The 26,216-nt window shown below is 46.3% G+C and overlaps 2 protein-coding genes across 2 annotated transcripts in view; both read right to left on the reverse strand.

Moving 5' to 3' along the window:
• Window positions 1-14,802, reverse strand: part of inpp4b (inositol polyphosphate-4-phosphatase type II B) — a 113,373-nt gene extending 98,571 nt beyond the window's left edge. Inside the window, exon 1 of the mRNA XM_034290939.1 lies at window positions 14,665-14,802. The gene's annotated coding sequence lies outside the window, so the exon portion shown is untranslated. The remainder of the gene's footprint in view (window positions 1-14,664) is intronic.
• The window catches only part of LOC117594092 (type II inositol 3,4-bisphosphate 4-phosphatase-like), a 31,111-nt gene continuing 19,579 nt past the window's right edge, over window positions 14,685-26,216 (reverse strand). Inside the window, exons 4-6 of the mRNA XM_034290916.1 lie at window positions 19,323-19,441; window positions 19,205-19,210; window positions 14,685-14,786 (exon numbers count right to left, since the gene is read on the reverse strand). Of these exons, the coding sequence (XP_034146807.1) occupies window positions 14,685-14,786; window positions 19,205-19,210; window positions 19,323-19,441 (227 nt within the window). The remainder of the gene's footprint in view (window positions 14,787-19,204; window positions 19,211-19,322; window positions 19,442-26,216) is intronic.

Consider the following 26,216-nt stretch of genomic DNA (forward strand, 5'->3'; position numbering starts at 1 on the left):
CTACATGAAAACATACACTATTAGCAGTGTCAAACCGGGCTCCACTGACAGCAGAATGCTTGTACATGTCTGCTGTTGGAGAGACCACCTGTCGCACCCTCTCCTTAACAGTAATGTTGAGGATGTCCATGCCAGTACCAACATTCTGACACATGACCTGGCAGACAGATTGGTAAGACCAGTCCAGAACGGTGAGTTTCCCCTGTAGTCCGAGACCAGTCCAGAACGGTGAGTTTCCCCTGTAGTTCTAGACCAGTCCAGAACGGTGAGTTTCTTGAAGTTAGATGAGGTGTTTACACACACGCTCACATAAACACACACACATCGGCCCACCTAAATCCACACCACCTGGAGGATAACAAACTCGCTGGGAGCTCGGCCATCCACAGAAAACAGCGGCCGTCATACACCAGCGACCTGCATCCGTGCTTCCCATCCCAGTCTCCCCACAAAGGAGGCCATTACCACGCAGAAACGGTGGAAATCAGGCAGAAAGGGAAAGGGGATTTTCGGCAAGGCTCTTCCCTCTTGAACAACTGTAACTTACACTAAGCTACTTTTCCCGGGGAAAGATAAGAACCAGCCAAACATTTCATTCACCTGCGACCCGGTAATTCATTTTCCTGATAATCTGCTGCTGCAGGTGATGACTGCAACAATCAGCGATATGACGGCCGGGGGGGTGGGGGGTTGGCGGCGAAGGACGTGAGTGTGGGGTTGTGGGGGTGGAGGGCTTGGAAGGTGGAAGGATGGGGAGGGATTATACAATAGCATTTCCCAATGAAAAATGCATTATGAAATTGATCTGGACAAATCCCATTTTGAGATTGGGAGGGGATTAAAGTTTTTTTTCTTCTCGAGGGGGCGACGAGGTTTTTTGGTTCGGCGACGCGCCTTCAGTGCAGAGCGGTACGTGGCTCGCCCCCCCGTCACTGAGACCCGGCGCCATTTTGATTCAGTCATGCCCGTAGACACACACTGGCTGACAGACAGGGAGAAGAGGACGACGGTAAGCATCATTAAGGCTGCCCTACGTTATAATACATATAACACGTTATTATGGGATGTCTGACATATCCACAAATAGCATCACAGGCCAGTGTCTACCATATTATACGACTCCAATGATGCACTCTTATTTCCCGCCAGCTGCACTACAACATTTTATTCGACAGATACCTCTTTTTTTTTTTTATTTGGCTTTTGTACTTTACAGACTTAAAGAACTGTTGTTAGCATGATAAAGGCTCATTTCACAACCTTCATGGGCGTTGCTATCAGGTTGGACAATTTTGACTGCATTAGCGCTGGATTATCATGTTGGACAATTTTGAGTGCAGTAGCGCTGGACTATCAGGTTGGACATTTTTGACTGCATTAGCGCTGGACTATCAGGTTGGACAGTTTTGACTGCATTAGCGCTGGACTATCAGGTTGGACATTTTTGACTGCATTAGCGCTGGACTATCAGGTTGGACAGTTTTGACTGCATTAGCGCTGGACTATCAGGTTGGACAATTTTGACTGCATTAGCGCTGGACCGGAGGGGAAAGTGCATCTCCTCGTGGTGGCTCCAATGGGCATCTGTATTCACTCAGCATATTTTAATTACTGCCCACTGTTTAGATTTACCCGACTGGTTTTAATAGCCGTGGCGCTACTCTGACGGCAATTTTCTCATCTGACCGCCTGCGCGTCCGCCAAATAAAACCAACACTTAATTTCCATTTAAAATGTTCACGCGCAGTACAATTTGTTTTATTAGTGTGTACACACGGACCAGAGGGTGATGCAGTTACCACACACTTCCTGGTTCCAATAACAAACAAGATGAAGATGGGGATGTGTCAAGGCCGCACAGAGATAGAGGAAATTACGTCCCAAGTTGTCTTAAACAGGAGGGTGACCACATCACAGTGGGCTATCGTTGTTCTTACTTTCTAAAACACATAAATGCAGGAAATTCACACAGCAACGCTACATTGAGAAGTGACGAATTGGAGTCTCTAAAGACTTGACCAGGTACCAATGTTCAGTATATTAAACCGTTCAGTTTAGTTTCTGAAGGATTTTCTTCAACATCGCTCAAAATTGATGGTTCTTTCTCAGTGATGTTTTTTTTTTTCTGAGGAACAATGGAAACTACATGTTAGCCTGACAGAAGAGACAAGGCTTCAATCAAATTGTATTAGTACAGTTTAACTTTATTCTCTCCTAGATGGAGAACACTTCACGTCTCTTAATTTGTCAACTGTGCATATCTGGCTCGCTTCAAAATTGTCCAGCCATGTTATAAAATGAACAGGATTTTCTTAATGAAAAAAGGCAGACCGTTGAACAGAACTGCCGGTCATTTTTTCCATATCAAGTGTTCGGTACAGAGAAAACACAAAAGCAGACAGACTTCATTTCATTGCTGTGTTAAATTGATCTAACTTGTTAAGAGACAATCAATTTCAGTTTGAAAGGACATCTATCCACATCTGGGCTCTGATCGCGAAAAGACATTTCATTTCATTGCAATGTCACATTTATCCAACACAAAGAGCCTATTGCATTCATGTCTGGGCGGTTGCCAGGTCTATGCAATGTTTAAACCGCTTTTTCAAAATTCCTCTTTAAGATGAGGGCGGACAACCTGTTGTTCACTGTACCAGTAAACAAATTACAACTGGGGCTGGTTCTCTTTCTCTCCCTCCATCGCTCTCTCTTCCTCCCTCATCTCTCAACCACACAGCAGGGGCTGGCAACTTCAGTCCCTTGGGCCGAAATACTTCTGGTTTTGGTTTCTATTTATAAATGAATTGCACTTGCCTGGTGGCCCAGGTCTGAATTAGTCTCTTTTTAGAAAGATTAAAAAAAATTAAAATGTAGCCCTTCAAGACCTACCCTGCTGTGCAGTTTAAATAAAATATCCAAACTGCATGTGCCATAACAAACATCTTCAAAAATGTCTTTGCTGTGCATCTCACCCAAAGTCCAAAGCTGTCAACGAGCAGCATCAGTAACAGAACACACTCAACCCACATTGTCTCACAGGGAACAAGGAAACGGACAACATTTCCTCCTGCCGAACCACCCCCACAGCCGTCTACACTGCTGCCGAATGAATGCGTCCCACACAGAAAACTGCGGGTTTTCCCCCTCGTAGGCAAAGAGGGCGACATCACGCGATGCAAACATTCAACGATAACCTACAAATCACAACAGACAGTCCCGGGAAGATGTCAACATAGATAAAACATCGATAAAATCACCAGAAAATCGCGGTAACGGCCGGCTTTGCGTATATGCCCAGAAGTACCGGTATGATCACGTGACACATTTCTCTCCCGTCCAGGGTGCCATGTCCAGGGGACGTTACTTCGCTGACTCGACCCACTACATGGTCGCAATCCATGTCCGGCCCAGCCGACGGGCACTTGCCACACCAGGTGACCGACATATTTCCATATATTTCCATGTCTTTGCAGCTCATCCTCTTTTTCCTCTGTAGCTCCAGACCGGAGCTTATGGACGGTGCTGGAGGCCGGCCACCGCTACCACCCAGTGTATCCTTTATCTCTTCTGGCATAGGAGACCGAAGCATTGAAAAGAAAATGACCTGTTTTCCAGCCGGCCCGCGGCTCCTTAAGCGGCTATCAAGGCTCCTTTCCCTGGTGCAGTGAACCCTATGGCCAATAACGGACTCACAAAGAGGGGAGAGAACGGGGGCACGTTCACGAGTCAGTACGTTACTCATCGGACACACGGCTCTGATAGCGATACCCTTTAGATTTCTACCTCTCGACCTGACAATAACGGTGACACCCTGAAGGGGTCTGGTGGTCACCTTCCCTGCTTTTGTTCTACCTCCAGGTGACAGTCGATCCTCTTATCTGGGCCTTGCCACTCATCGGGGTCGTGGGACTATTTCTCTCTACCGCCCAATTCGCAGCCAGCTCTTTCCTTGGTATTTCCCTTTGATTGGCTCTATTGACCCCGTCTCTTTGATTGCGCGGCTCAATTTCTGGGTGTTATCTGTGACAGGCCAGTGGCGTCTGCCATTAACACCGTCTGACCTCTGGAGAGATCTGAAGCACCCCCTGGGTAAGATCCACTTTGAATAAGATCCTGAGGGAAGGAGACAGAAAAGGAGGGAGGAGAAAAGTAACAGCAGAGAATAATGAAGGCAAAGGAGGGAGGAAGAAGGAAAAGGGGAGGAGAATATGGAAAGAAAGATTCATGACAGATGGGAAAAGTGAGAGAGAAAGACTAAATAAAAAGAGCCACCCTCTAATTGGTTGCCTCTTGTCGGCAAGAGACCATGGCAACTAAAGCCTGGGTTGCCAACAAGCCTTAACCTCCATTTATGCCCAAGTCAAAAGATGAATCCTAACCCTAACCCAACCTCAACCCAGAGCCAAATTTAAATCCAAGACAGACTTAATACCGTGCACCCTTTATGGGCATTTAATGAAGAATTTGTCAGTGAATAGGTTTAGAAAAGATTAAGTAGGGAAGCAGGTATACCAAATTGTTGCATTATCATCTGAAGATCATACCTAGGATTAAAACAAGTTTACCCTATCCTTCTAAATCCTGATTCAGCACGTGCTTAAGACTTCTCCAGATTTGACAGCCACCCAGCAGAAAAGCCATGCATCATCGCAGTGCCCAGAAAGTGCAGCGTCGCCCCTTCTACATGCCATAATTATTGACAGGAGGATTAAACCGCGGTTGTATTCTCAGCACTTCAGCAAGCTACAACTGGAGTAAAGACTCCACAGAGTCACATCAAAATGACAATAGAAATATGAAGGGGCAGGACACACGTGATGAATGTTAGTATCTACTAGTCAGACTCAGACAGGAGAGCCAGGGAAACTTGAGATTATGGCTATAACCCTGGTTCCCTGAGGGATTGCGCTAACTAGCACACACACAGACTTAAGTTCAGTCAAGCCTTAGGGATATCCGTTCACCTCGACACAAAAGGCGTGCGGGGCCCTAAAGATGCCGCCCCCCCCCCGATGTTCCTTCCCTCAGGGAACCGAGGTTCCTTCCCTCAGGGAACCCAAATTCCCCTTTCGCCCGGGTCACTCGGCTGTGGAGAGGCGGGACACATGGCGTCACCAGAGATCTACAGGCACAGACTGGCACACCGCTGCCCACACCTCCAAGCCGACGCGAGCCAAAAACCCACTACGTGCCGAGCTAGGAACCATAATATGAAGTTCCTAAAATCTTACAAACGTGTGAGGCGAGGCTCAACTTAAAAAGACAGCTTAACAGGGATAACAAGTCAAAAGTCAGGAAGCAACAGGGACTTCAAACGGTTATTAAAGCAATACAGCGGAAAGTACGTTCCCCCCTGCTCTATAATTAAGTACATTGTATAGTAGCTTTACAGAAATGAATGGACACAAACCAATTTCATACTCTACTTGGAAGAGCTTCTCCTTTGTCTATCACAGCATTCTCACGGTCCCCAATCAAATGCTCTCTTCATGGGGCGCAATAAGGGACAGCTGATGACTCCGACACACACACACACAAATGTTCAATCATTGACATACAGTAGGAGCTGGACCTAGACATACAGAAGTATATGATTGCACGCAAGCTCGCTCCTCTCTAGTGTCTGCGGGCTGCCGTCCTATCTTTTTAGACCATAGAGGATCCTGGGTAATAGCTTTAGTTTGTTGTTCCGTGTCTCTGAGCTTCTTCAAGGAGGTAAGTGAGCAGCGCTGCAACGCCAGACATGAACAACAATGCATACAGACAATCTTATCTGCTTCGCCCATATGCTTTTGTTACTCTCTCCCTTCCTCTTCCTCACACCATCGCTCGCTCGGCCTGTCGCTCGCTCTCCTCCCTCCTCCGCTTTGATAAGGCGCCCGTGATGCGCGGCTGCACTTTGTGAAATAATTGGCCGCTGAGATTTGCTCTTCCCTTCCAATTTGAATCTCTGTGGGTCCCAGGCTTCTGGTCCGTCATTCCAGATCTGTGAATCTTTTTCTATCAATTGCTGAAGGTTATCTAATGGCGTAATTATACCAATCTATCTGTAATCCTATGTAGACCTCGGCGCTTTAATGAAACACCGGCAATTATTTTGTTCAGACAAAAAATTTCATTACAGAATTTATATTAATGGCAATTCTATATTATGTCATATGGAGAGAGGCTCTGATGTATTGACATTCAATAATGCAAAAATACTACTGACCACTACATACAAGGGAACTAAACAATCATGAAATCACATTATGTACAGGGAGACTTCCCCCCCCCCCAGGTTCACTGATCCGATCAACCCTTGATAAGTTGGTTTTCGAAGGGCCGTGTACTGAAAGTGTGAAGTTGAACAGTCTTTTCGCCGTTGGTTCCAGTCGTTGGCATTGGTGAACTGAAATGAATGAGGATCGGGGGTAAGTGTGGGCTTACTGGAGATCAATGTGATATATCTAGCACGCCAATTTATTATTGGAATAGTAGATGCGGAGTAAACTGAGACAGGGGTGACTTGTAAATAAGTTGGTTCTGTTGTTACCTTGGCAGTGAGGGCCAGTTGACCAGACTGTAAAGGTCACTGCAAGCAATGGCAGCATGGTAAATTACATCCCAAAGGAGTGAGGAAGTGTTTAGAGGCAATCCTGTAAATTACATCCCAAAGGAGAGAGGAGGTTTTTAGAGGCAATCCTGTAAATTACATCCCAAAAGAGTGAGGAAGTTTTTAGAGGCAATCCTGTAAATTACATCCCAAAGGAGTGAGGAAGTTTTTAGAGGCAATCCTGTAAATTACATCCCAAAGGAGTGAGGAAGTTTTTAGAGGAAATCCTGTAAATTACATTATGTCTACGAGGGTATTCTTGGCAGAGTGGGCGAAGGATGTCTCGTTGCTGGAACAAGAAATCAATTCTCTATTTAACTTTAGAGTAAATGTGGGTATTGAGTCGAAATGAGAGGTCAAGCCATGCACAGGTATGTGTAGGTGTGGCAAAACACTACATGACCCATTTAGGGCAAATAAGGGGAGCAATAAGGTTTACGTACCGTAAAATATTATACTTTTTTTTTTTAAATATATTTCGTTTCTGTTGAATAAAAAAATGTGGTTGAAGGACAATGAAGGCATATTGAATTTAATCAAACTACAATATTTTAACAACATGTACATAATTGTGATTCGGAAAGTCTTGGAAGTGTATAAATTGCCTGACAATAAAGGCTTCTTCCTAATAAATTGTTTAAATTTGAGCAATTTCATTATTTAGCCTGAATGCTTTTGGATGCACGGTCACTTGAATCCAAACTCTCTCCCTTTAGAGTGGAGGGCCCTCGTGACCCAGTTCCACGTTTTTAGAATTGATGCTAATGGGAAATGATTGTGCCCACTTCTGTGTGTGTTGTTCGTACAGGGTTCAGCTGCAGAAAAAATAACTCGGATGCAATGCAAATACTTCCTGAAGGTGATGAATCATGACATGATGACGTCACAGGCTTAAATGATCTTACATTCTCCACACTAACAAAACCATAAGGCAGACATAGAGGTTTTGTAGTACAAAACATATTAAACACTAATAAAAAGGGAAAACAAATTTAGCCTTTGAGTACCGTGCTGTTAATTGTGTTATTTTTCTATGTTCTTAGAGACAGGATTGTTCCAGACTTTGATAAAACTGGCAACATTTGTCATGAAATGTATTGATTTAATCTCCTTTAGTTTTCTGGCAAAATAAGAAGACAGAGCATGTTATTAAGTCTATGCTCTCTAATCAAACAACCTACCGGTTGACATCTATAAGACCTTCTCCAGCTCTTTACATCCAAGCTCACTGGAGGTGTTCAAACACTCCTACAGGTCTTCTGGACGTGCTCATTAGATGTGCATGGCCATAATTACATTTATTCATCAAATCAGTAAAGATCCTCTAGCTCCAGGCCGCTATTGTCATATTTCTGTCCTCCCCTCCAGTAAAAGGTGTAGGCTAAAGTAATTGCTAATGGACTATCATAATTAACATGGACCAGTCCATACCACAAAGATTTTGTACTGACAAATACCCAAATATTCAACCTCTTCAAGAACTGCCACGTCTCTTGAGACAATAAGCAGAGTTTTAATTCTCCTTATGCTAATACCAAACAGATTGTGTTTTGGTAATGGCCGCATTTATTGGAATAAGACCGCATGTGTATTTATACTTCTGCTCTGTATTTTCTAACTGTTTCCTTTCAAAACCCTTTGTGCTTCGACACGTTACAAAACAAGGTTGCACATTTTTTTATTTTTTTTTATTCTGATGCTAAAAACCCTGAAAGGATGAGAGAATGCCATGGTTCACAGTGACAAAGGAACATACTCATTATATTCTGATGACACAGGTGTTTATTCTTGCTGTACTCTAAACCATTGAAGTGTTTTCTGGGCACTCACAGGACAGAGGCACAAACATCTCCAAATAGAGATTTACCACACCCTATTGAATTTACAAATGCTAATACCATACTTAACTAAATGTATAAAGTAGTGCTGGATTCATATAAGGAAAATAAGGACATATTTGAGGCTTGAAACACCTTTAGGGCCACGGCTGTAGAGTGGGTTTTAGCCTAGCGGACTTCAAATGGTTCTAATGGGCCCAGAGAGTCAAACGGTTAAGCTAGGATGGAAGGCGCTGTACAGCCTGATTGGCGCATGATGGAGAAGAAGATGAGAGAGAATCATAGTGTAGCTGAGGTTTCCAATTCCTAACCCCTAGACTACAGTGTCATCCAGCAATATCTTCATCCTGCCAAGCTCTCGCTAATGTTTTTAAAATAGCAAAATGTGATCTTGTGAATGGTGGTTTCTGTACAACAATCATTGAGAAGCTATTCTATAAAGTAGCTGCACAGCTTTGAAGTTAATTCTGTCCTATTTGTAAATCATAAATTGGAGAAAACGTCTATTAAACCCAACAGTACCTACCCTACAAACAGATCTATACTGTACACATTTATACTGTATACTGTACATATATACTGTTTGTATACACAGAATATTTATCTAGAGTTTCCGGTCAGGTAGGACTTAATACAGAAAAATTAAATTAATGGATTGGGCACAAATTATTGATTCAAACATTTGCACTTCAATTCATTCATTTACTTCCATGCATTTAATTCTATGCGAAACCAGGTTGATAACTTTAAAAAATGGTCCCAGAATAGACTTCATGGGGGAAAAAGTGCTTGAAGTGTTTGGAAGTTTGACAAAAACAGTGGCATTATCAGCAGTGTGCAATCAAATGCCCATGGGATCCTGCTATATAAAGAAGCATTCTGGGTAATTCGGGGGTAACTTGTCACCCTTGACAACAGGGCCTGAGGGATGATCATTCAGTCAGCGAGATCAGCCCTTGTCACCCCCGTCCCCTATATTTTCTCTCTCTCCCTCCTTCAACCTCCACTCATCGTCTTATCATTCCATCTGTCCATCCTCTCACGCATTCATGGCTGCATTTCCAGCAGCAGCCGGGGCTCATCCTGAAACACGGACGTCTGGGAACTCCGAAGCCTGAGGCAAAGGGAAATCAACCCAGTATGAAACATTCTGCTCCTTGCGGAATATTAACCCTTTTACACTTGCTGGAACTGGCCAAGGACGGATAGGGATGCAATACATTTATTTTTTCTTCTCGTACAGAACGGGAATTTGTTGATGGCATTTGTTGATGAAAAGGTCGGAAAATACTCTGGGTACATTCAGCAACATAAGAACATTCCCGAAAAATGTGGAGTGGTTGCAAGATAAGACCAAAAAAAATGACTGTTTGAGTTGATAGAACTAACTGGATTGTGTAGCCACATACCTCGGCAAAGTTTGCACAATACTTCCCACAGTACTAACTTTAAGGACAACAAGAACAGTTGTCATCTACAAGGTGTTATTTCTTGTTGCTTTTTTTTTTTGCCTTTCCTAGCTGTGCTATTGAGGAATTATAGCGAGAACACTAGCAGTTTTTTTTGTTCATGGAAAAAACACGACGTCCCCCCATCACACAATTAGGGTTGTTGTTTATGCAAAGCAAAAAATGCCTATTATAAATCTGGGTCAGGGTGGGCATACCTGAAAAACTGGTTCTATTGTCAACAACACTAGTGTATGTAAGGAAATACAATGTGTTCACAATAGGATCTCTAAATAGGTAACTCTCCTTCTGGGTGTTGTACTAAAGCAATGGAAGATGTGAGTGGATATACACAAATGGATTACTTAGACAGCAATGTAAACAAAAGGAAACTGTTATGGAGGCGGGGTGACAATTGTCAACCAGCATAATAGAATACGTCTTGGAATGCTGCTAAGAATCCAGTGTGCAAAGAACCAGTTCAACTAATTCTTGAGGACTGATATCACTATAATAGTCATGGTTTTAAGTCCCATTCCTTTCTTCTTTAAGTTGATGATAAAGGACCACTCCTCTTGTCCTAAAAGTCCACTGGAAGTAAAATTCCTTAGACTTCCATAGTGCTTTGCGCCAGTTAGGCAGTTACAGAAGAGTATCATGTCCTGTTGTCATAAGACAGCCCGGTGGATGTGTTATTGGGGGTATGTAGAGTCGGGTGGATGTGTTATTGGGGGTATGTAGAGTTGGGTGGATGTGTTATTGGGGGTATGTAGAGTCGGGTGGATGTGTTGTTGGGGGTAGGTAGAGCCCGGTGGATGTGATGTTGGGGGTAGGTAGAGCCCGGTGGATGTGATGTTGGGGGTAGGTAGAGCCCGGTGGATGTGATGTTGGGGGTAGGTAGAGCCCGGTGGATGTGTTATTGGGGGTATGTAGAGTCGGGTGGATGTGCTGTTGGGAGTAGGTAGAGCCCAGTGGATGTGTTATTGGGGGTAGGTAGAGCCCAGTGGATGTGTTGTTGGGGGTAGGTAGAGCCCAGTGGATGTGATGTTGGGGGTAGGTAGAGCCCGGTGGATGTGATGTTGGGGGTAGGTAGAGCCCAGTGGATGTGATGTTGGGGGTAGGTAGAGCCCGGTGGATGTGATGTTGGGGGTAGGTAGAGCCAGTGGATGTGATGTTGGGGTAGGTAGAGCCCGGTGGATGTGATGTTGGGGGTAGGTAGAGCCCAGTGGATGTGATGTTGGGGATATGTAGAGCCCAGTGGATGTGATGCTGGGGGTAGGTAGAGCCCAGTGGATGTGATGTTGGGAGTAGGTAGAGCCTGGTGGATGTGTTGTTGGGGGTAGGTAGAGCCCAGTGGATGTGTTATTGGGGGTAGGTAGAGCCCAGTGGATGTGTTATTGGGGGTAGGTAGAGCCCAGTGGATGTGTTATTGGGGGCAGGTAGAGCCCAGTGGATGTGTTATTGGGGGCAGGTCACCCGACAGCAGGGCATCTGAAATTAGCTTGTTGATCAGAAGGCGCTAACTCCCCACAGCATCTAGACTTAATAATTTGTGGAGAGGGTTATATCCCTTGTCAAACTTCTTAAGACTATACAAACAACTATATTTCTATGCCACCTCAAAGAAATCCTGTTTTTGTACCTCAGTTGGTTCCATAATTTATTCATGGACTATCAACTACAAACTCCTTTATTACTTCTAGTGAATGATCTGTCACCTGGAAATGTACAACATCTTTCTTTAGCAGTAGGCAGAAGTAAAATTCTTCCACACAGATAAAACCTAATTTAAGATTGATTGGCTTACCTGGGGGCAAACAATCTGTAGCATTATCTATAGTAATACATAGCCATAGCATTATCTATAGTAATACATATCTATAGCATTATCTACAGTAATATATATCTATAGTATTATCTATAGTTCTACACATCTATAGTATTATCTATAGGTTATACAACATCTATAGCATTATCTATAGTTATACATATCTATAGCATGTCCACTTCTGTCAGTATTAATACTTCAGGAACTCGAGGAAGGTTTTCCAATGCAGATTTAAACAAATGGTCATTGTCTTGTTTGATGTTGTGACCATTGAGGTTTCAGTAATGAGCATAATGTCATTGTTGTACATTTCTACCACCAACAGTATAGTGACCAAATTGGCCACTTTCAAAAACTTCAACTATTTGTTGTCCGCTCTCACACTCCTTTTTTTATTTTCTTTTCTCTCCTCTCCCGAACTGAGCACAGACAGAAGGCACATTCGTTAGGCGGGATGGAAGTTTAAGAGGCTAGTGTTTTTATTCAGTTATGAAGCAGCATTCTTTCATGTCTGACACAAGAAGCAGTGACAGGCACTAGTTTATGGAATAAATTGTGAGCTGAATATAATTAGTGAGACGCTGGCTGCTCATGTGTAAAAACAACCAAACCCACAGAAATGCACCTAAACTCACACACAAGCCATTCTTCCATGTTTCAAAATCCCCCTTCTGCCTGCACCCCCCCATAAAATGTGTTGTTAGGACCTTTGGCTGAGCAAATACACTTTGCCACTTAGACAGGGTGTCAAATCGTTTTTTTTGGGGTCAGCGCCCATGTTTACTCCCTAATGAGACCAAGGCCAGCTAGTCCTGTACAAAAGCTGAGCCCAGCCCGAGCAAACCGTACATCTAGTATGCAGCAACCCACTTCGAACTGTGACAGAACTACAGGAGCACTGAGGCAGTGGCAAGAAACATCTGGAACAATTGGACTGGAGCTATACTGCTTCTGTCAAAACCACTAATAATGAAGAGGTCCGCAGGGGGTTATGAAAAAACGACAAAGTCAATGTTTTAGAAATCGTCTTCCTCCGAATTTGGAGAAAAAACATTGGTAAACCAACCTGAACAAGCTGAAGCAAATCTGCCGAAACTACTCCTTGTGTAATTTCATATTTTTTATGTATTTGATGTTAATTATTCGACATTGTTGAAAAAGAGCCAACACAAAGCAATACCTTTGAATGAGTAGTTGCGTACAAACTCTTAACTGGTACGGTCCGTGTTTTTCTTACAAATATTTCCCAACTCCACAATAATTGATTCTAAGTGATATAAAATATCAAACATAACATTTCAATGTGTCATTTGTACTTCAGTAACATTAGAGATATTAGGTCAGGGGTTAAATAAAAATTAATGTCATTGGTTGATTTCATGCCATGATGCCTTTCACAAAGACCAAAGAACCAGAAAAAAAAACTCCAAAGACGTCTATACAATAAACCCCCTGTCAACTCTTGATCTAGCGGCAACACAACCTAATACATTTACCAGACCTCATAAAATAAATTCAATGTATATCAAGACCAAATTATTTTTAACAGTTTGGGTTATGCAACAACTTCACATGGCCAGTGTCTAACAGTCTCTCAAGAGGAAGACGGTTGTAGAGTTTAAACAGTGAGGAGTAGCCCTCCTTCAATATTACATGAAGACCTCAGCACCAGATAGTTGGCTTCGCTTAGATCCCAAGCTGGAGGGGTTTTGTTACTACACATTCACACGACAGCTATACCTCAGGCTAGCATAAAGCATAACAACAACAACAACAACATTCTTGCCCTAGCGAAGTGTAGTTCAAGTATCTTTGTGACTTACAGTGTGCACGGCGTACTTTTATGTTCTCATGCGTAGCCGGGAGATATGTGTGACATGTTGAGTTATGGCGCCCCTAGAATAACAAACCAGAATCCATAAAGTGAATATGATATAGCTGTAAGTCAGAAGCTTAGAGTCGGGACCCAATGAGTAGGAGGCAGATATATTTTTACACAAGCTCAGTGACGTGTCAGGGCAGTACTAGAGTATCAAACGATTGAGTATACTGTATGCATAAGTTATGATGAAGCTATAGGTCAGGGAGCACACCTTATCTTTGAGTCAGTTTAAAAAAGGGTTATGCTCTCATGTGTAGGCGTGAGCTGCACCGTCTAACAAACCACAGAATCCACACAATAGCTGTAATACAATGAAACTCATAACCATTGGAGAGCAGGTTTCTACTAAGTGCCTAATTAACCCATCACAGTCAATATTCATTTATCAGGGGAAGCCTGGGTTTCATATGGGAATATGCAGCCTTCACTCCATCTGAATATCCAGACTTTTTAAGCGCAGTTTCTAGGTTAGAATCGAAGAACCAAGACAGATCAACATTCAGAACCCCATGGCTGAGGCTTGCCTCGTTCTCATTGATCTCTGAGCGTGTATTCCAGAGGGAAGACCACCAAAGTCCTCGCCCCTTGCTTTCAGATCAGTCTTTGACCCAATTCATCCCACGCACTCAGAGCTCAATGTGTAAAAGGCCTGTAAGTTGTCAGGTTGGACAAGATAGCTAAGATAGCTAAGCGAACAGCACGATTTAGCACCCAGACATGAACTTGTTACATTGGATTTCTCCATCCCCTTCAGCCCAGGCCTGATAAACAAAACCACGCAGACGAGACAGAGCACGCAGACGAGACAGAGCACGCAGACGAGACAGAGCACGCAGACGAGACAGAGCACTCGAGGCGTCGCTTGTGCTCCCCACGCACAGCCCTCGTGGGAACATTTACATTGAGTCATTTAGCAGACGCTCTTACCCAAACAACATGTGCCTTGCTTGTTCTCGTACAACGCAGAGACACACACACACACACACACACATACTCTCTCCAACATAGGCACTCGCACAACTCCCAGCCCAAAAGACACACACCCACCTTCACACACTTGACATCTCACTTACGTCGTCGCGGGCTTTGTCCCTCACATCGTAAGACGGTTGAGCTTGACCAGAGTCTCTGGGCTGGCAGAGTACTCTGGAGGGAAGGTCACCCCGGTCAGGAACAGCGGGGTCTCCTGCTTGCCCTGAGACAGGAAGAGAGGGAGCACAAAGAGAAGAGTGTGAGAGAGAGATTGTAGAGGCAGAGAGAGGGAAAGATTGAGTAAGGGAGAGAGAGAGGGGCCGAGATTTACACAAAGAGAAAAAAATTAAAAAGGAACGAGAGAAGAGGAGGGGGATGAATGAGCCAACAGCTGTGTTCGGTCTGCTCCCCTACTGCTCCTGGCTGCAATGTTACCCCCCCCCCCAAAAAAAAACACCTCCTTCCTGGGAACAAATGGAGGGATGACAGGGCCCCCTGTGGTGGTTCTGTTGGAAGAATTTCAACAGTATCCCCGAAGAAAGAGCTACAACCTTTAAGGAATAAGTCAAGGTTTTTGGGGGAGGACAAGTAGCAGAACAGCAGACTGTTGGCGGCAGAACATCTCAACATCCAGTCCTGCTTTCTAAGCCATAGAATGGCAGCAGAAACAGCCATGTGAGCCCAAGCACAACCTCAACCAGCCTGGGATTAAAACACTACCACAACACACGCGCCAGGCCAGGGTCCCATAAGACACCGTGGCCCCGGGCCCAGCCGGGAGAGGGGCCCGTGGAGCCAACTGGGACCCGGAACACTGTGTGCCCTGACTGGATCTGTACGTGCCCTGGTGTACAGAAACTGTGTGGTGTTCAAAGCGAGCTGGTGTTTAGACTAGGGGCTTCCTGTTCCTGTTGAACAGCTCTGATGGGCGGCTTCGGAACGCAGGCCCCTGGGATAGGCTGGAGGACAGGGTAATTAGGGGGCGGGCATACACGCACACACAAAAACAGACGTGCACAAAGAGACACGCACACAGAGACACAAGCACACAGAGACACACAAGCGCATAGACATTATCGCTCGCTTCACAACAACTCCACATTTGTCCTCCCATAAATATACACACACACACAGAGTTCTGGCACGACCCACAAACACCTTAATGACATTTCGTCGACATGAAAAACGTAGCGACTATCTTCAGTACAGCGCTCCGCTGTAGTGGTGGCCATTCGCCTGGAAAACCCAAATAGCACCGATTAGTCACGTCAGCAAACAATCGATGGAGGCCCCAGTCGTCATGTTTGCATGTCCCTTTATTGGCTGAGAGGACATCCTTATCGCGGTTGACTAATGATCGTCCCGTGGCCACACACGGCGCACGCTGACACCAGCACTAGAGAGGAGGGCTGGATCCATGGAGACGGTCAGGAGACGGTCGGGAGCCACACGCTCAGGTCAGCAGCCAAGACGTGAGGCCATCTCGGGTTAAAACGCGTGTCACACACCTCAGACAGACAGACACACACACACACACACAAACTCACAAGCCGACCTCTACAAAAACCCGTCTGAGGCTCCCTGAGGTTTGGCAGCCCTGTAGCAGGAGGCCGGTGATGCCAAGGCGCCGCCCGGCTCCGACCGGGCCTCACGGACAGACCGTTGGAAAAAGCGCACGGAGCCGGGCACGGCCGGCGAAAATACACAAGGAGGAGCGGAGAGACAAGCGGGGAGCCCGGCCCAAATACTCGCACACCTTAAGACGCCTGGACGAGGCGTTCCGAGCTGAATAGGCTTCTTTCATACGAACCAGCATGTTTGGCAGACGGCGGTGGAACCGGCGGTGGAACCGGGTGGAGAGGAGCAGCAGAGCCTTCAACTGTAGCCCTATTCAGCGTGGCGCAGCCAGGAGGTCCGTCACTCTGGAGGTTGGTCAGCGAGTATGTGACTTGGGGGGGGGTGGGAGACAGCTGCGTATATAGACAGCGACGCCCCTCTGGGAGTTTGGCTTCCAAAACCAAGCGTGGGACAGGGGAGGCGTTACCCTATCATAGAGTGGAGGGTGTGTGTGTGTGTGTGTGTGTGTGTGTGTATAGAGGGGGTTCGTCCCATGGCAGTGGCTTGACCACTCATCATATTTACACAAACCCACGCATCGGCTCGCTCGCCCACACACACACACTGACACACACACACACAAACACACAACCCCCCACCAAACACCGAAAAGCGCATACACACACACTTTCCAGGCGTGGTGCCTCGCTTCAGTAACATGGCATCAAAGGGACGTTTTATCCGAGCGGGCACTTGGCCCCGCAGCGTGACGTCAAATCCCCTCGGAGCAGACCACTCCTGGGCCCTTGGCAGTAGTGGCTCTCGGAATGGGATTTTCCCATAGACAAACAGATTAGCGTGAAGCCTAACTGCCGCCCTCTGTCTTCCACTGCTCAGGGACAGCTCAGGGACAGCTCAGGGACATAACCCACCTCACTTACAGTCAGCGCCCGGAGTTAAAGTCGGAACCTTTACCTGTTTCTACTGAAACCGAGGGTTTTTACGATTAAACTCGCATTTACCGTCACAGCGCATAGGAACGCAATGACAACGGATGCTTACTGTGGCTAAACGGATTTCCTAAACCTGAGAGGTATGGGAAAACACCACCCCTCCCACCCCCCCCAACCCCACAAGCACGGCCGCCATTTCTGTGCCGTCTCTACAAACCTCCACCAGAAACGCAGAGCTGGTTCGGACAGGACAGGGCTCACTGGCGAGGCAATCTACCTCTGGGGACTTCAAGGAAACACCTGCTCCTTGTTAGGCTTCAATAAAACCGGGTTGGCGTGGGTGGGGCCCAGCCAACACCCCTGTCACATGTTAAGGGTGACAGTGAGAGGGAGCTTCAGCTGCCAGGCGGGTCAGGACCAGCTGTTGGAGACCTGGACCTCAGGGAACGCCAGACAACAGGGACAGCATACACGGCAGCCGGCCGGTCTCCCGACGTGTTCACACCTCACACACACACACACACACACACACACACACACAACCCCGGGAGTGTGTGTAAAAGCACGCAAGCACACACACACGCACGCACATCCAGACAGACTGTACCCTTTTAATGAATGAACAGCTGCAAGCACTGAGGAGTGGTGGACAGACAGACAGATACAGAGAGAGACATACAGACAGACACAGACAGAGAAAAACTGTCCCCAACAGACACAGACAGTCAGAGACAGACAGGCAACAGACAGTCAGACAGACAGGCAACAGACAGAAAAAAACAGAGCCCCTGACAGACAACTGACTATCAGACACAACAGACTATCAGACACAGACAGTCAGAGACAGACACAGACAGAGAGACAGACACAGAAAAACAGAGCCCCAACAGACAGTCAGAGACAGACAGAGACACAGACAGTCAGAGACAGACACTATTCAGACTAATAATCCCCTAACAACCTCCTGTCAGTGATCAGTCTGAAGTTCTGAGACACATATCGTCCCAATACCACACCAACAGACACATACGTGTATCATCAGCGAATCAGGTTACAGTACAATCCCACTGTACCACTCAAAGTTGGTTCGACGAACAGGACCTCCATCCAGAACCACACACCCACACAGCACAGACCGCATTCACATACGTACCCTCCTACCGAAAAGCCAAAAGCAACATGCCATGTTATCCTCAGGTAGAGAGAGAAAAAACAACAACAGGAGTCACGTAACAGCCATGAAAGGACCAGCCGCGTTCATCTTGCAGCGGACAGGGAGCTTGGCCCGAGCCGACACACGGTTCTGCTAAAGCCTGCACCACATCTGCTGTTTTCCACTCAGTCCGCGACGTAGCGAGCGGAGAAGGGCTTTTTTACTTCCCTACGGAGGTTCGGCAGAGAGACCCGGCGGTCGAGAAGTTTAAAAAACAGTCAGTCTGCTGCTAGAATCCGATCTGCGAGGGGGAATGGCAAGAGAGAGAGACCCGGCTTTGTGCTCTCCGGCATGAACAGGAGTCAACGTTGCCCCCCCCCCCCCCCCCCCCCCCCCCCCCCCCCCCCCCCCCCCCCCAGGGACGGAGGACGGGGGGACAAACGGAAAGAGAGGGAAAGACAAGCGAGGGGTTTAGTGAGAGACATGCGTGTGTTCTTAGAGGGCATCCCAGGATGGGGGCTGTGGGGGTGGGGGCAGCTGTTGTCGCACCCCCGGAAAAGACTTGGCGGTTGATGGTTGTCGCCCTGGTAATGACACTCCCGCTCTGGAAGCAATTAAAGAGGCATGACAGAGGTTAGAGGCCACTGATACACACTTCCCGGAGACTTCATGGAGCACAGAGCACAACACCCACACACACTCACCAACACAATCTGTCACAGTTGACTAACTCTGACAGTCAGATTGAGGACACGGCTCTAATCAAAAACTAAAAGGAAAGGAGGGACACAGAGAGAGATAGGGAGAAAAACAGAGAGAGAGAGAGCGACAAACCAAGAGACAGAAGCAGAGAAACAGGGAGAGACAGAGAAAAAGAGAGAGAGAAGGACAAATAGAGAAACAGGGAGAACATCCTGGCCATAGAGACCGGATATCACAGGCATATGTGGTTACCCAGAGAGAACAGGTTGTACTCACTCTGCCCTTAGACAGAGGTCGAGACACAGAGAGAACACTTAACAGGAAAAAATAAATAAAGATTGGAAAGGGCGAAATGGGATAAAGAATAAAAAAAACATGAGCATGCGATTCTTACCTCTACTATTTCCGTGCAGGTGTGGGAGACCAAGTATTGTTCCCGGGGGTCGATGACAGCCACCTGGATCAGAGCATTAGGCTTCCTATCTCTGCCGCAACCAATCAGATTCAAGCACTCTGGAGTTAGGAGGGGGCGGGGTTATAAGAGGAAGATTTGGAGAGAAACAGAAAGGGGGGGAAAGGGAGAACAGAAAGAAGACATTCAATACATAACATTCCCTGAGGAAAACAACACTTGAAGATGGAGGGGAAACGTCAAAGGGGAAAGCAGGCAAAACACCAGGACTCCCTCTATTCCCGGGACAGGAGGTGAGAGTGGCGGAGAGATAAAATACCTTTTCCCAGACGTATCCACTCTAAAACGGGAATAGGAAGCAATATGTCCTGAGTCTTGGAAAGCAGCTGGTCTCCTGGGACCATAACCGTCAAAACTTACATGGATGCCAGTCAAAGCTTCTTCTCTTGGCTGAGTGAATGTGATGGGGCCTGTCAGTTTTATTAGGATTTCCTTTCCATCAGAGAAAGCCCTGCTCCGTCCTCAGTTCCCTCAGCTTTCCTCTACAGCAGGAAGACTGGACCAAAGGGTGCCCGGCCATCGTAGGAAACCAACGCTTCCTGTCCAGGAACGGCCACACCCCCTCTGTCCAAACAACAGGCCCATGGCCGCTAGTTTTTAAAGAGACTGATGAATAAATATGTAGACGATTTCATTATGTCATATCTCCAAATTACCTAGCTTGTGCCGTGGCTATATAAAAAATGTGCAGCTTTAGTTACAGTCAACACGGTGTCACAGCTATAGACAAATGTTCCTTTAACAGCAGAATAAACATGTCAGAGTCACGTGACCATCTGACGATAGATCCCCAAACATTGCTGAAGTAACCAAACAGAATAATACAACGCAGCCACCGGATGTTTCAACAGAGAAAACCACCGGTCTCAAGCTGCCTGACTACGAGGGTGACAAATCTGCATTTGAGGACAGCGTCTTGGATCGTGTCCAAATGGTTAACTTTATCCGACCAGCAACAGATAAACAAAAAAATGAATTCCCTCCACAAATCCTTTGTCACCACTGCGCTGTTATTTTGGTGAAAACGCAACCCTGAGCTACATTACTCAATAGACAAGCATCTGAAAGAGCAGCGACACACTGTACGACAGAAGGTTGCTCCTTTCATGTGAAATTCCCTCTCCGAGGATCGATTGTACGGCACAAGCGAACGCCGGGAACAGAAAATAAGATACAAAATTGAACAAAGGCATATTGAAGAGGAGTCAAGAGGAAAGCCTTAACGTGATTACGGAAGATAAAGGGATGAACAGTGTTAAGTCATAAAACACTTTTTCCCCTCCTTGATGTATGGAGTCTCAGTGAAGAGATCCATCCAGCCTCCACTTATCTGAGGAGTGGGGGGGGGGGGGGGGGAGAGAGATCCGGAGGCTACACAACGGGACACACACTGAGTCGACGGGTTCACACTCCAGAATTGAACCGCTTTCTTGGCGGGCATTGCGCTGTAGTGCCGGATAAGCACGCGCAATTTAACACACACACACACACACACACACACACACAGACCCACACAGACCCTGTTGCTGACAGCCCTATGTAAATCGCAACCCGTACCAGCACAAGAATGCCGATTGGCTTGTCAAGGTGAGAGTCGTCACCTTGCCCCGTTTACAAACACAAACAAAGACGCAATTCACGGGGTATCTGTCATCCGGCGGTAAAGTAGAAACGAGACAGCGTTTAAGCATTTTGCCGAAGCACTCTGCTGAGAAATGGAACGTCAGAACAATGAGATTCTGTTTCAGCTGAAGTATTCACACGATCGGAAAAGCGCAAGACTTGCTGTTACACAAGGTCGGTGTCCCGTCGAGCTCAGTTGAGTGTGGCATTGGCAGAAGCCTTGGTTGTGGGTTCAATGTCCACTGGGGACCAGTAAGAACACATCGTATAAGAGTGTCTGTTATGGAAATGTATAGGTGAAGTGAGCCCCTGAATGACGTGGCGGCAAAGTCACGGCCTTCCAGACATGTTATTGCAAAACAAGGGGTGGAAACCCTGGCTTGTGGACGAGCCTGTGATTGGCTAGAAGCATCCGGGTTCGCAGGCTTAATAATCTAATTTACATGCCTTGCCTCATCACACTCTAGTTACTGCTAGTTACTGCTTGTTACTGCTAATTACACACTCTAGTTATTGCTTGGTACCCGTCACCTCGCTTGTGGTAGAAGGCCGGAGAACGCCCCCCCACCCCCCCCCCCCCCCCCCCCCCGGCACAAAGGGATTCCGATGTGATAAGAAGTTGAGCAGTCTAAATCAGGGGCCTAAAATCCCAGATCCAATCACCAACTGGATAGTACAATATTGGTGAGATAAATGGGATAATAGCGTTGGAGGCAACATATCAGCACGGCCTCATTAGAACGTTCCTTCCAAACATTTTAGTTTGAATCTCCCCCGACGTAGTAGTCATTTAACAAAAGATCAATCAAGCTTAAGCGAGATTTGTTTCGATCCAAGCCTAAAATCAACAGGTCCAACTGCACATGATTTATAACTTAAATCGATAAATCCATTCAAACCTTGTGACAACAACCCAGAAATGACTCTAAATCACATGGAAAGCAATTCCATTTCCGTTGGGCTCTTCACGTCTCTCTGGTGTGCTCGGTCGGAGGAACGGACATAAATATTTCCTCAATGCTTCTTATTACATCAAAGGAGCGGGTCGTCATAGCAGCCAGAGTATGGGAGCATTATGCCACAGGAGGTTCCCAGAGAGTCCATCTCATCTCCACTCCAGGTGCCAACGGCCGGACCGTGAATGGAGAGAGGTCTGCATAAAGCAACGTAAAGGGAAATAGGAAGAGAGGGATAGGAAGAGAGAGGTAGTGGGAAAAAGAGTGTGGAAAAGGAGGTCTGAATGCCCCAGTTGTAGTGCAGCCTGCTAGGCTAATTGGCTGGCTCAATCTGGATTCAAGTCCTCCAGTATTAAAGCAAATTACTTTCTGCTCCAATGAATTGGCTACTATCATCATTAATTTATCATCCTAAAATAGCAGAGACTTTTATCTTGAAATGTGATGTTTTTCAGCGAGTCCCTGGGTCTTTGGGTGAGTTAATTGTATGCTTGAGTAAATTGAAATAATAATCCAGCTTTTAGTATGATCATTAATTAAATGATGAGGAGAAAAGAAGAAAAAAAAAAAACACTCTCAGTCCAGGGCCTTGTTATTTTTTGGGATGATGTACTGGAGGCAGGTCCGCCCGGATGTCAGACATAATGTGTTGACTCAGTGGAGAGGGCGGAGACATTGTTTTAAATACACTTAAAACAATTACACTAAGGACAGGGGTTAAGTTTAGGTTAGGGACAAGCACTGAAGTCGATCAAATTTCTTCTCTGGGCATTCAGACCATTTGAAATGTATGACCCACCCTCCCCATTGACCCAGCCAACACACAATGTGAATCTCTGCTTTCACCGTGGATCTGCCTCCAGTACATGTCAGCTTTTGTAAACCTCCCACTCGAGTTTCATTGTAACAGCCAGGGCCGGGCCGACGTAAGTAGCAGCTTGGGTCCCTGACTGCCAGGGGGCCCCCCGGACTGCTAATGAGCCTCGGACCACTAGGGGAGAGGGGGTCCCCTAAAGGCTAAGGTCGGCACTGGCAACAACTCCCAACCGATTCGGGAAAATGAAATATTGTGACTAGCTTTCTTCATAGGCAAAGCCATCCGGCTTCTTTCCACACCTGTGTTTTCAACCGGGAAGTCAAGAGGGGCGACGGGCGCGATGGCACTCTAACTAACCTGATGAGCTCAGTTAGAGAGTTGCTAGTGAGGTAGAGTGATATCAGGCGAGTACAGTTTAACACAAAGTGAAAGCAAAGAACTGGTACAAACCAGTGCCTCAGACTCCTGGCACACCTGGTAGGCAGCCCACAAGAAAAACAGCACCCAGCAATGTCACAGCGTCAGCTGGGGTAAGTTAATGGCTAGCGTCAGGCGACACCGTGTGCAGTAGGACCGTGTGACGGGGCAGCCTTGGCGGTGGCGCCGTGTTCATGAAAACGTGACTGGGCTTTGCCGGGGTAACAGAGAGTGTACCACATGTATTCACCACGATACGCTGCGAAGGGCGTGCAAGTGTGCACGCGAAGAAACGTCGCGCCTGCTTCATGTGGCGGACTAACAAAAACAACACTTTGGACCTCGGTCACTCCAGAAGGGCCAAAAAGCAGCCGGGGGGGTAGTCTCCGAAACACATCTACAAAGCCGCATTCAAAAAGTCTGTACGTCTAAGCAGAGAAGATAGCCTCCACCACGTCTCCTCGGTTTTAAAAGGAGGGAATGTTACCGCGGCAGGCAGAACGAAACAGCCCAGTCAGCCGGTGTTCGTTATCTCTCTGGGGATACTCCATCTGATTCTGCATCGTGCCATTTGCCTCCGTGCTGGATCTGTTGGAGTTACATTAAAGAGTTGGAGCCACACAAGGCTTGTGCTGAAAGCAGCAATTGAACTAAGGATGCAGAAGAACACGCGCACGCGTCCACGCACATACACACACACATATGCGCGCACGCACACACACACACACACACTTCTATCTTTCTCAGGGACCATATAAAATCTGTCTCCCTCTTGTTCCTTATCTTTACAATCAGTTTCATCATTTTATCCCTCCTACTCTGTCGCCCCTCCCTTCCACGCTTTCTCTCTCTCTCTCTCTCTCTCGCTCTTTCCGTCTCCTCTCTCTTATTCTGGTTCTCTCCTTGCTTCCTCTCTCACTTTTTCTCCACGCATCCGAGAAACTGTGACAGAGAACTTGGGGAGTTGCCCGATACTGTTTGAGATGTTTCTGCAGTCAATCAGCTCAAAGGATTCCTTACCTAACATCACAGTCTAATGAGGGGTAGACATGTGACAGCGGACACACAGAGGCTCCGCATCAGAGCTACTGTGTAGCGCCACAGCTAGAGCCATTCTACTGATCTACTGATCCTACAAGGTTGGCAACATTTCAGAGAAAGAGAGGGAGGGGGAGAGGTAAGAGGGGGGGGGGAGGAGTGGTAGGAGAGGGAGGAGGATGGACGGGAGATTTGGAAGGGAGAGAGGAGGAGAAACGAAACAGAGAGGAGAAAGAGATAGGAGCGAGAAGGGGTAAGAAAGAGCAAAAAGGAAGAAAGGACCTGCCTTCCAAAATCCAGGAAACCAGCACACTTATTATTCGATGGTACTGGTTTTTTTGTCTTTTTTTAAGGCTTAATGCTGAATTAATTTGTTGATAACATGACTTGCCATTTTAACACTGCAGCAAATCAACTGTCCCCCGGGTGCAGAGCGGGCGGCCCCATTAACACAACAATCGAGCACAGCATAATAACGTGGCCGGCCAATCCTCAGGCCTGCAATTACACAACCGTATTTATTTTGTGTGATTGGAAAACACACGCTTTCGGGACTAAATCGAAGAGAGAGCGTCTTCTCATTGACCTTACCAGGAATATAATTCCATTAGATGAGTGTAAGCGGAGACCTATGGGAGACAAACATTCCATTCTTCAGACGAGGGGTATTCGTCACAGTAATTATTTCAGCGCCTCGATTAATTTGACAACATTATTTGCATCTACCCGCCGCCAATTTGCACCTGTTCAGCATTCACAGTCATGTGTGGGGGAAATACTGAGTCTGTTATATTACAATAAATGTGGCGTTTGGTGTTGTGACAGCGCCGTGCCATGTCAATTACAGAAAATTACAAGCGTTAAATTAATGAAAGATTTAGAATTCTTAAACTGAGTACGGAAAAAGCACACACCACAAAATGAGCTGCTGACAAACAAAGGGCAATCTATACAAATAAAAACATCCTACACTCCCCTTTTCCTGGCTGGGAATGAATAGTCACCGACAATTAAACAAAATGCTACATGACAACTAACATTGAAATATTTCTCTGCCCTACCATTCGCTACATACTGTATTTCAGTGTTAAAGTCCCCTGTTTGCTGTCTTTCATGTGACCTGAACATGGGAGTCGCTTCACAAAACAGTAATCAGTGCCTGGATCTCTAACCAACCAGAGTGTGAAAGCCACCGACTCAGTTGCTTTGACCAATCATACTAAACTCATTGGTTTCTGAAACCAATTAGAAAATATACATTGCTTTTGCAAGCAATAGTCGTGGAGGTAAATTATCCAGACTCCATGCTTGTGGGTGTGGCCAGGAATTAGGCCAGAACAAGGGGATCACATGCCAACAGTCAGGTACATTTGCAGGATGCACACCAGGTCTGTACCAACTGAATGCAACAGGTCAGAATGAAAAAAATACTTCTCATAAAATCACATACTTGTGCACCAGTCAGTAGTATGTTATTTTATCTTACATTTGGACTGAGGTAGCCAAGCTTTTACAGGGTTATGTTTTGTTAATTTGCAAGAATCTATGTTAAACAGTTTGTAATGGCAAACAGAAAACTCAACTCTTCTGACACTTAAGAATAACCCAGTAAACGGGCCTTTCCAATTGCATCACGCATTGTCATTCATTTCAAATAAAATGGCCATTGCTGAACCACGTGGCCCATAATGCTCCTGACAAAGACACTAAGGAAATGTGTTTGCGTGTCACCCTGATCCGCACATCAGCGGTAGATCATCGACACATCGTGACAACCTGGAGTAGAGTCAGTCGGGCCATTTGTGAGGTACAGTCAGAGCCTTTGGTGTCACTGTCCTGCTACGTGACAAGGTGCCAAAACATCTGTTGCACCTGAGACAAAATCCATCCCGCGTTTACATCATCAATGAAGACAAATGAGCCAGGTCCAGTAGCGGCCATACACGGCCAAGCTGAAACACTACC

This window comes from Esox lucius, chromosome 25 (genome assembly GCF_011004845.1).
Source record: "Esox lucius isolate fEsoLuc1 chromosome 25, fEsoLuc1.pri, whole genome shotgun sequence".
Taxonomy (NCBI): Eukaryota; Metazoa; Chordata; class Actinopteri; order Esociformes; family Esocidae; genus Esox; species Esox lucius.